An 11952-nucleotide genomic window follows, 5' to 3' on the forward strand; every position below is an offset into this window, starting at 1 on the left:
GTTTATTTCTGTTTCTGGGTCTTCAATATAGAACCCCAGCCCCACTTTTTCACCCCAATTTAGAGCCATCCGTGTAACAACGGATTCCTACTGGTATTTCCTCTAATGTTCCGCTTGGCCAAGACATTCCATCTGGGAATAGCGTTTCAAAGCTTCCGATTCTATTCTGTGTCTGGTATACGATCAGGCACGTCCGATGATTGTGTACAACCTTCCAATATGTACAGTATACATTGATGACGTGTTCTATAACCGCTTTTGGCAAGTTTGCCTAAAGTAGCAGCACGTACGCTGAACTCCCTGTAGTAGTTTGATATTGCACTTTTTGTCTAAAGCATATCCTAGAATTGGTCTAATTACACTTTTATAAAGCCAATTTGTCATAGTAGGACTAAGACCCCATTTCATGCCTATAGTTCTTCTACATATAGCCCAGCACCGATGTGCTTTGTTGATGCTATCCTCTATGTAGTGCCTCCATTTCAATTTCCGGTCGAGGATTACACCTATGTACTTAACTTTGTCTGTCACTGCTATCTTCTTGCCCAGGAAGCAAATTACTGGAATAAGAGATTTTGCCCTTATAAGATAGCCTTTAATCTGATCTCAGTTATAATTGATATTTTAAACAGTAGATGAGTTTTACTTTATTCCCACAGTTTTATTCAAATCGAACAATCTTAACCCATGAGGTCAAAAGTTTGATTTTGTAATATTGGGGAATTCCCGGTGTACTATATAGAAAAATTAATGGAATTTATAGTGTAAAACTTATACTTTGTCAAACAGTGTTACTTTTTAAAAACTGGTTTTCATTCAGTATTTTATTCAAGATTAAGATAAAAGATTATTTTTGGACACGCGAAATTTTTTTTACAATTTTTTTCATAAGTTTTGCAATTTTATTGTTTAATCGGTCAAAAAATAAACAAAATGGATCTAAAATGCCCTTTTAGTGAAAGTTTCTTAAAATAACTTTTTTGTGCCTTTTGTTATCTAACAATTATACCAATTATTCTTAAAAAATTTTTGATTAAGAAATATTCATTGGTTCAATTTCTCTTTGGTTCGTTGCACTTTTATAGGCAATAACGGCAATCGGTCATTCTAGTAGTCATAGATATGAAGGTTAAATATTGCACGTTGCAGATTGAAATCGATAACAAATTTGGAACTTCGAGTTGTAATCTTAAAAAAACCTTCCTATATAAAGAGGATAAAAATGCCATGGAAGAATATATTTCAATTGGAAATCATTTAGTTAACAATGAAATACTTGTATTTGCAATTAATTGCTTTGGGTTTGTGCGCCGCAGTTGCATCGATTGACTTGGTTCAACCACTCATCTGCTTGGAGGAATTAGGCTTACGTATTGTTAATGGCGCTCCTGCTCTACCAAAACAGATTCCACATCAAGTTGGCTTGATTTTGTACATTGGCGAAGATACCTATTGGTGTGGAGGCTCTTTGCTTTCTAATATTTATGTGTTAACTGCTGGTCATTGTGCCAAGGATGCCAGTAAAATTATTGTTATTCTGGGAGCCAATGATATAGATAATCCCAATGAAGTGGGCCAACTAAGGATTACAGTCTATGCGTCTGGCATAACTGTGCACGAGGATTATGATGACAGTACGCTGGAAAATGATATTGCCATTATTGAATTTCCTGAACCGATTGTCTACAATGATTACATAAAAAATATTAAATTACCGAAACTTGTTGGACCTCATCTGAATTATGCCGGAAAAATGGCCAGAATTTCCGGTTGGGGCAAAACAAGTAGCCTTGCTTCGGGTATTACGAATAAACTTCGTTACGCGGATGTTTGTGTACAACCAAATTTCATTTGTGACATACAATACTTAGGTGGAGTTACCGCCTCTAATATATGTACTCATAGCATACTGTTAAAGGCCACTTGTAATGGAGATTCTGGTGGTCCATTGGCCTATTTTGTTGACGATCATTATGAGTTAATTGGTATTGTATCATTTGGTTTTTCACTTGGCTGTGATTTGGGCTGGTCATCTGGATTTACCCGAGTAACATCATTTCTACCATGGATATATTTGAAAACGGGTATTGCATATCTTTAACAGAATAAGTGAAATGTTACAAACAAAATAACAAACTAAACATACTTTATTAATGTCCAATGTTGACATTTTATTATATACATTTTCAGGTGTACTACAGAATAAATGTTTAACATGGTACACTTGTATACATATTTCGATTTAAATAATCAAAGAGTTGTTTTACTATTTATATATAACAAGTAAGAAATTACAGTGGGTCAAGGCTGACCGACTAGTGTAGAGGCTTTGAGACCCAATCATCATGATTCGATGTTTGCTTTAAGTGGCGTTAGACCCTTTGATGGTCAGATTTTAACAGCTCATAAGTCCGTGAGTATAGATTTAACGTTTTTATACCCACCATCAAAAAAGATGGGGGGTATATTGATTTTGTCATTCCGTTTGTAACACATCGAAATATTGGTCATAGACCCATAAAAGTATATATATTGCGGGTCCTTATTAAATTCTAAGACGATCTAACCATGTCCGTCCGTCTGTCCATCCGTCTGTCCGTCTGTCTGTCTGTTGAAATCACGATAGGGACCACACGAGAGGAGCTAGACAGTTGAAATTTTGCATAAATAGTCTCTATTATTAAGGTTTGTTTGGTATTGAAAATGGGCAATATCGGTCCACTTTTTCGGATAGCCTCTATACAAGTGGACCTCCAAAAAACAGCTTTAACGGCCATAACTGCTTTAGAAATACAAGTATAGCGATGAAATTCGACATAAATAAGTTTCATATGAGCCAAAACCTTTCTACCAAATTTTTTGAGGATCGGCCCATAAATGACCCTGCCCCCCATATAAGGTCCCCTTCTGAAAATTACTTTAACACTCATTACTGATCCCACAATGCAACTATAGCGATGAAATTCGGTATAAGTATGTTTCTTACGAACCAAAATCTCTCTACTAATTTTTTTTAGGATCGGCCCATAAATGATCCAACCCCCCATATAAGGTCCCCGTCTGAAAATGACTTTAACACTCATTACTGGCCCCAAAATTCAAGTATAGCGATGAAATTCGACATAAATAAGTATAGCGATGAAATTCGACATAAATCTTTCTACCAAATTTTTTGAGGATCGGTCCATAATTGACCCTACCCCCATATAAGCTCCCCTTTAGAAAATTACTTTAACACTCATTACTGGTCCTAAATTCGGTATAAGTAAGTTTCTTACGAAACAAAATCGCTCTACGATTTTTTTTAAGATCAGCCCATAAATGACCCTATCCCCCATATAAGGTCCCCTTCTGAAAATGACTTTAACGCTCATTTCTGGCTAAAAAATACGAATTTAGCAATAAAATTTCACACAATTAAGTTCCTTGCGAACCAAAATCTTTTTAATAACTTTTATGTGGATAGGTCCATAATTGGCCCTACTCCCCCTATTGGGTCCACTTCAGGAAATAGCTTAAACGCTCATTACTGTCTTAAAAATACGAGTAAAGCGATGAAATGCTACACACACAGGTTCTTACGAGCCAAAACCTCTGTACCAATTTTTTGGATCGGCTCATAAATGACCCTTCCCCCATATAAGGTCCCTATCTGCAAATAACTACAATGCTCATTACTGGCTGAAAAATATGAATGTGACGAAAATTGACGCACATAAGTTTAATGCGTGCCAAAATCTCTCCACCAAATTTAGGGAGGACCGGTCCATAATTTACCCTACCGCCCATATAAGGTCCCCTTCAGAAAATTACTTAAACGATCATTACTGGCTTAAAAAATATGAGTTATGAAATACGGAATGTATTTCATAACTCATTTATGAAATACGGAATGTATTACAAAAGGTACCCTTCAGGAAAAAGTTTTGGTTACTAAAATACGAGTGTTTCTTATTTAAAATACGAGTACAGCGCTGAAATTTTGCATGAACAAGTTCTATACATAATCTATGTACAAAATTTTATGAGTATCGGTTCATAATTGACGCTCACGGTTTAAGAATTGAAATAAAATATTTGTTTTTTAAAAATTAATATTTTGTTAGTTCAAAAGAGCTCGGTCCATAATTGACTTAAGCCATATTCCAAATATCACCCTGACGTTTATAGTTGAGCATTCCTTTTACGGCACACGGTGTGATGGTGGGTATATGAGATTCGACACAGCCGACACTCTTACTTGCTATAAGGAAGGAATCGAAACACTGTGTGTTCAGATACTGATCGGTATTTGAAGACAATCGGGCTAGGACCTAACCCCATATTCTTATTAAAACCCACTTTAAATTTACATATTTATAATCTATTTCTATTCCTTTCTAAAAGAAACTAAGTGTTTCATATTAACTTGTTGTAAATACTAATATTTGTATGTATAATTTTGTGAACCACTATACATTTCACTAAAATTCTAATTGTGATTATACACTCAAATTACCTTCAGCTATTTCTAGTCAATATACAACAACAACATTTTAATATTCGATCACACTGCTGTGAACTGGTGTGCCTCATGGGGTGTATACACAGATAGTTGTTAGTGTGAACACAAATAGTTGTTAGTGTAAACGCTTGTACATAATTAGTGGTGTGTTTTAAAAATAATTATATAAATATATTATCAGTTGGATGGTTTATTTTGTTATTTTTTAAGCAACTTTTGAATTTGGCATGTAACTCTCATTAAGTCCATACGTTTCTCTGTATGTTTAGTTATGTTTTGATGTTAAAAATATGTCATTGGTAGCGGTAAGAACTGACGTTCTACCCTATTAATATGGTCGTGTGATGATTCAGGATTATGATCTCTCGTGATTACAATCACTCCCACTGTTTCGATGGGGTTGCTCCTGTCTGGAATTTGTGGCTGAACTGACGGCCTAAGACCAGTAACTAAAAAATTTTGTGAAAAAATCAATTTCATTGTGGAAAAGTGTTTTAGATCAAAATTAGGTTGAAAATTTCAGCACTTTTGAAAATGTTTCGAAAAAAAATTGCAAAAAGTTAAAATTTTTTTAAAAAACACTGTTTTAGAGAACAATGTAATATTGTAAAAAACGGTTATTTATGAAAGTAATGTATACGATCATGACCCTCTATGATACCCATCTTTGACAATTTAGCGTCTTTGGCGGCTTGTTCACTTCTCCTCCCAAAAACTTTGTATTCATAGGAAATTTTGAAATATAGATCTCTATAAAAATTTAAATTTCTAAAAGAAAACAAGTATTTTATATAAATTTTGTAGTTAATATACTTATATTAAGATTTGTATGCATAATTCTGTGACCCACCGTAGACTACACTAAAATGCTAATAGTGATTTTACACTCAAATTATCTTGATCTATTTCTAGTCAATATACAACAACAAATTTATTTGTTTAACCCAAACTGATCTACACTAACAATATATACAGCTATGAACAATCACATGGTGTGTACACAAAGTAGTTGTTAGTGTGAACACGAAAAGTTGTTAGTGTAAACGCTTGCACATAATTATGTGTGTTTATTTTTCGAAAAAAATAAACGTGTGCCTCGCTATTATCAGTTGGGTGGTTTATTTTAGAATTTTTTGGTAATTTTGTTTTAAATTTTATTATCTAGTATCTTTTGAATTTCGTATATAATTCTCATTTAGTTTATATGAGTTTTTGTATGTATAGTTCGATTTTGCTATTAAAAATTTGTCATTGGTAGTGGTAAGAACTGACGTTCTACCCTATTAATAAGGTCGTGTGATGATTCAGGATTATGATCTCTCGTGATTACAATCACTCCCACGGTTTCGACGGGGTTGCTCCTGTCTGGAATTTGTGGCTGGACTGACGGCCTAAGACCAAAAACTAAATTTATTAAAAAATCAATTGCATTATAGATACCATACATGATGAATTATTTAAATTCCGAAATAGTACTAACTTCATAACAAATGTAGTAATTTTTAAGTTTTAGACTATAGTCTAGGAACAGGCCTATAAAGTCGACTATAGAATAGATTATAGACTTTTGAATTTATAAACTAGACTTTAGCCATCGAAATATTATATTATAGACTAGGCTATAGACTAGATTATAGACTAGATTATAGACTAAAGACTTATAGCTTAAATACTTTTGAATATATAAACTAGACTATAGACTGAACTATAGGCCAGACTATAGACTGAACTATAGGCCAGACTATAGACTGAATTATAGGCCAGACTATTGACTAGAATATAGACTGGACTATAGGCCACACCAGACTATAGACTGGATAAAAGGCCAGACTATAAACTATACTATAGGCTGGAATATAGGCCAGACTATAGACTGGACTATAGGCCAGACTTTAGATTAGACTATAGGCCAGCCCATAGACTATACTAAAGACTGGACTATAGACTATACTATAGATTGGACTATAGACTATACTATAGACTGGACTATAAACTAAAATGTAGTCTAGACTATAGACTGGACTGGCCAGACTATAGACTAGACTATAGACTGGACTATAGACTGCACTATAAGCCAGACTATAGACAAGACTATAGGCCAAACCATGGACCATAGACTGCAATATAGGCCATACTATAGTCGAGATTATAAACTGGACTATAGGCCAGACTATAGACTGGGCAATAGGCCAGACCATAGACTATACTATAGACTGGGCTATAGGCCAGACCATAGACTATACTATAGACTACGCTATAGGCCAGACTATAGACTATACCATAGACTGTACTATAGGCCACACCATAGACTGGACTATAGGCCATAGATTATAGGTTGGACTACAGATTAGACCAGACCATGGACTATAGGCCAGACTTTACACTAGACTATAGACTGGACTATAGGTTAGACTATAGACTAGACTGGACTATAGGCCAGACTATAGGCCCTACTGTAGACCAGACTATACTATAGGCCAGACCTTAGACTAGACTATGGGTCGGACTATAGACTGGACTATAGTCGAGACTATAGACTAGACTATAGATTGAACTATAGGCCAGACTATAGACCAGACTATAGACTAGACCATAGACTAGACCATAGACTAGACTTTAGGCCAGTCTATAGACTAAACTATAGGCCAGACTATAAACTAAACTATAGACTGAACTATAGGTCAGACTACAGACTAGACTATAGACTGAGCTATAGGCCAGACTATAGACTGGACTTCAGGCCAGACTATAGACTGGACTTTAGGCCAGACTATAGACTGGACTTTAGGCCAGACTATATACTAGACTATAGACAGGATTATAGGCCAGACTATAGACTAGACTATAGACTGGGCTATAGGCCAGACTATAGACTGGACTTTAGGCCAGACTATATACTAGACTATAGACAGGATTATAGGCCAGACTATAGACTAGACTATAGACTGGATTATAGGCCAGACTATAGACTAAACTATAGACTGAACTATAGGCCAGCCTACACACTAGACTATAGATTGGGCTATAGGCCAGACTATAGACTAGACTATAGACTGGACTATAGGCCGGAATATATACTAGACTATAGACCGGATTATAGGCTAGACTATAGACTAGACTATAGGTCAGACTATAGACTAGACTATATGCCTGGACTATAGGCCTGGACTATAGACTAGACTATAGAATGGTCTATAGGCCAGACTATAGACTAGACTATAGACTGGACTATTGGCCAGGCTATATACTGGATTATAGGCCAGACTATAGACTGGACTATAGGCCAGACTATAGACTAGACTATAGGCCAGACTATAGACTAGACTATAGACTGGACTATAGGCCAGACTATAGACTAAACTATAGACTGAACTATATGCCAGACTACAGACTAGAATATACGCCAGAATATATACTAGACTATAGACTGAATTATAGGCCAGACTATAGACTAGACTATAGGCCAGACTATAGACTCGATTGAAAGATATACTATAAACAAGAATATAGGCTAGACTATAGAATAGATTACTACAAGATCCTATAGTAGTAGTAGTATATATTCGAAAAAATTCTGAAAATATTGTGGGGGTACTGCGGTATTTGTCGATATAAAAAGTATTAAATTACTGAATTTTCCGTGCCTGGTGCGAATTGAATAAATAATGATGTTGTTTGAAAAGACTGTTGTACAAAAAATATTCAGTTAATAAAGTCTTTATACAATATTTTAAATAGTTCACTAGTTATATGAGTTAAATACATTTTAGTAAATATCAATTAAATAAATAATTTACATAATTTCATATGTATATTTACGCGTCACACTTCAATGCCCAATAGGAAAATTTAATTTTATTTTTTTGCAACTATACCACCTATAGTAAAAAGAGATGCAATCAATTTATTGGATTCGTAAATTTCAATGCCGTTGCTGAAATTTAATGTAGGCAAAGACATGGGTGTCATATATTTATCTGTGACGCTAAGATTGGAAATTTCATATAGGAAATCCTAGATAATAATAAAAATAAACATTAAATAATATCTTTAGCATTTAGTTAAATGTTATACCTTTTTCAAAGGGCACTGATATGGAATATTGCTCGATTTCCTTAACTCCAATAGTATGGTTTTTATCAGAGGTACTTCATAATTTGAGCGTACAGCATCACAGATATTCATCTTAATATCAATGAATTTAAGAGCTTTTCGCTTTGAATGCGGCATCGTGTGTATATAATATCGTACGAAAAATTGTTTGTCCACATTCTTATTAAACATTAGCCGTACGGAAAAAGTATAATGACTGATACCCACTTTTTGAAAATCACAATCAAATTTTTTAATAGCACTCGAGTTCTTTTGACAAATCAACGAGTGAAATTCTAAATTCCAACGTTTTTTTAAGGCCTTAAGGAAATAAAAATTGTTATATTGAAAAGTTTAATTTTATAAAATAACATACTTGAGTTGAATGTTTAAAAAACAAAATTACAATTATTGCGCGTATGAATAATGTATTCGACCACATTTTAAATTGTATTTAAAATTTTAATTTAACATGAATTCATAAAGTGCTGTAAGAACATTTAAATTTAATTAATATTTACAAATAATTTTAATCAATTTAATAATCATTTAATATCTAACATAATTAAAACAATCACCATCAGTGATGGGCAACTGGTGCTGAAGGTGTTGTAGCGAAAGTAAAGTTACTCTTGTTGGGGATCAATAACCCCGACTGTATTACGTGAACACCCGCCTTGTCGGCATTATTACCCGGTACCCTTTTTCAATCACAGAGTGAGCTAGGGGCGAACCAACACCGCCTCCTTGTGATCCCTTAGAAACACTTAGGCAGTAATTTTTATACATCGTGGATTCCAGACAAATCATGGCTTTGCAGTACTCTTCGTTGGCGGAATTAGTGTTATCATCACTTGCACACAGCATCCAAAATATCGATGATCTGCACCATACGACATAATCTGAAAATCTGCCTTGTTGGTCTTATTACATGGTACACCCGCCTTGTCGGCATTATTTTCAATCACAGGGTGAGCTGGGGACGAACCAACACCGCCTCCTTGTGATCCCTTAGCAACACTTAGGTACCGTACAACAGCGAATATCATGAAACCTAAATACATAACGTGAACCTGCCTAGTCGGTCTTATAACACGGTAATCTTTTTCAATCCCAGATTGAGATAGAGACGAACCAACACCGTCCCCTTGTGATCCCTTAGCAATACTTAGGTGGTAATTTTTGTACATCGTGGACACTAGACCAATCATGGCTCTGCAGTACTCTCCGTTGGCCGAAATAGTGTTATCAGCACTAGCACACAGCATCCACAATGTCGATGATATGCACCGTACGACAGCGGGAATCATGAACCCCGAGTGCATTACGTGAACACCTGCCTTGTTGGCCTTATTACCCGGTTCTCTTTTTCAATCACAGGGTGAGCTAGGGCGAACTAACACCGCCCCCTTGTGATCCTTTAGCAACACCGTACGACAGCGAATATAATGAATCATGGCCCCGTAGAAGACTCTGTTAGCCGAAATGGTGTTTTCAGCACTTGCACACAGCAGCCACAATGTCGATAATACGTACCGTGCGACATCGGGAATCATGAACCTCAAGTGCGTTACTTGATTACACGGTACTCTTTTTCAATCCCAGGGTGAGCAAGATATGAAGCAACACTGCCCCTTTGTGATCCCTTAGCAACACTTAGGTGATAATTTTTGTACATTGTGGATACCAGACTAATCATGGCCCTGTAGCCGAAATGGTATTTCAGCACTTGCACACTGCAGTCACAATGTCGATGGTATGTACCGTAGGACAGGGGGAATCATAAACCCTTCAATCACAGGGTGAGCTAGAAGCGAACCAACACTGCCCCTTATAATCCCTGAAGACCACACAGATTGTAATTTTTGTCAAGACTTTCTTTTTACTCACAGGGGAATAGTGAAAAGAGTAAATCCAAAAAAATACCTTGATAAGGAAGCAAAATATTCAAAATGTCCTACCACTTCGACATCAAATCTTTCCCAACATTTAGCCCCATAGTCATTCCTCCCAAAATTTTGAATCAACATGAATCAGTGTTTTAACATTTATTCTATTCTTGAGAATTAAGTTACAACCACAACCACTATGAGGACCCAGAAGGTCTTCAAGCAATTAGTCCTGGTCGGAGTCTGATCAAAAAACCCTATAATATGTTAATATAGGAGTCGAAAGGGTTTGCAGGTTTCTGGTAATTGCTTGATGTACTTCTGGTGCAAAGTAGTCTAAAGACTTCTTCAATTTCTTCTGTTTTTCCCCGGAATTGCAATAGCAAGGCAAATCCGATTTATCAATATAACATGCCCTGGGGGAGACTGGGACCAATTGAGTTAGTATCATTTTAGACCATGGAGGTGTAACACTAACTGAAAAAATCATTTAGTGTCAAATAACCTATGACGTTACTAGTATTTGGACCACCCTTTACATTTATATATTATTTGTTTATATCAACATGTAGTGAACTGATGTCATGTGTGTAGACTACTTTAGTAGGTAAATAAAAATAAAATTTGTAGTTTCTGGACTTTGAGTTGACATAACAAGTCTTGTTTTTTTTTAAAAAAATACTTTTTATTTTACTTGTCAACCATCGCTGCCATCGCTTCATGAAGGACGCGAAAAAAAGTTTATCATCATCCTTTCGAACAGCGGTAAATATGCGAGTCACTTAGGATGTCAGTGTGCCAGTAGCAGCGTTAATATTTAACCACGTTTTCGTAGTATTGGTAAAGTGCTTTTAATCGTTCAAGTTTCTTTTATATCCCCTACACTACCACAGTGGAGTGTTTAGGTGTATAACTGAGTTGAGCTGCCATAGAGATCTAACTTCTGAAAATCTTTATAGTTCTCATTACAACATTAATCACCCTAAAACATTCTGTAAGGATTATAACATTTTAAATTTCGTTACTAGTATTTCCGACAATCATTGGTATAGGTTAATGTATAATCGGCTTTAATCGTTTATAGTTTCTTCTTTCTTGTTTTGCATGTTCCATTATTTTAACCCTGAGTATCAGTAGTTTTTAGTGCATAAATAAATTTGTTGTCCTGGGTTACCTTTACCTTTTTACATCTTCTGTTTACTACTAGTTCCTTTATGTTTTCGGTTAAAATATAAACTTTTACTTCAATATTAGTGTAGTAGTTCTTGTTTGTTTATTTCTCCATGACATTAATTTCTTTAGTGAGTTTTAAAGTTTTACAAATAGAATCGCTTTAGATCTGCTTTTTTTTGGTTGTTATTTCTTTGAAACATAATAAATTTAAAGTGTTTTTCTTTTAAGATTTACACTACAGTCTAAAACCTCAAAGATAAAAGTGATAAAGGAATTTTGTTTTCAATAGATATT

At 35.1% G+C, this 11952-nt stretch overlaps 2 protein-coding genes across 2 annotated transcripts; one reads left to right on the forward strand and one right to left on the reverse strand.

The window, feature by feature from the left end:
- The first annotated feature begins 1258 nt into the window (after positions 1 to 1258).
- LOC119608192 (brachyurin-like) lies at positions 1259 to 2221 on the forward strand. The gene has a single exon (XM_037962520.1). It carries the CDS (start codon positions 1268 to 1270, stop codon positions 2099 to 2101), a length of 834 nt encoding a protein of 277 aa, XP_037818448.1. The 5' UTR covers positions 1259 to 1267; the 3' UTR covers positions 2102 to 2221.
- Positions 2222 to 8359: 6138 nt separating this feature from the next.
- On the reverse strand, positions 8360 to 8734 carry LOC119608193. Its single transcript, XM_037962521.1, has 2 exons — positions 8579 to 8734; positions 8360 to 8518 (listed from the first exon to the last, which is right to left on the reverse strand). The coding sequence occupies exons 1-2, from the start codon at positions 8732 to 8734 to the stop codon at positions 8360 to 8362; spliced, it is 315 nt and encodes a 104-aa protein (XP_037818449.1).
- Between the last annotated feature and the right edge of the window lie 3218 nt (positions 8735 to 11952).

The sequence above is a fragment of the Lucilia sericata genome, unplaced genomic scaffold (assembly GCF_015586225.1).
Source record: "Lucilia sericata isolate MDLA Ls3-8-SP2 unplaced genomic scaffold, ASM1558622v1 Contig000805F_arrow, whole genome shotgun sequence".
Lineage (NCBI taxonomy): Eukaryota > Metazoa > Arthropoda > Insecta > Diptera > Calliphoridae > Lucilia > Lucilia sericata.

Excerpts from the sequence above, each read along its gene's own strand:
- LOC119608193 (XM_037962521.1), bottom strand. The coding sequence starts at position 8,734 with ATGCCGCATTCAAAGCGAAAAGCTCTTAAATTCATTGATATTAAGATG. Across the intron at positions 8,519-8,578 it reads ATCAGTGCCCTTTGAAAAAG|GATTTCCTATATGAAATTTC; the intron begins GTATAACATTTA and ends ATTATTATCTAG.
- LOC119608192 (XM_037962520.1), top strand. The coding sequence starts at position 1,268 with ATGAAATACTTGTATTTGCAATTAATTGCTTTGGGTTTGTGCGCCGCA.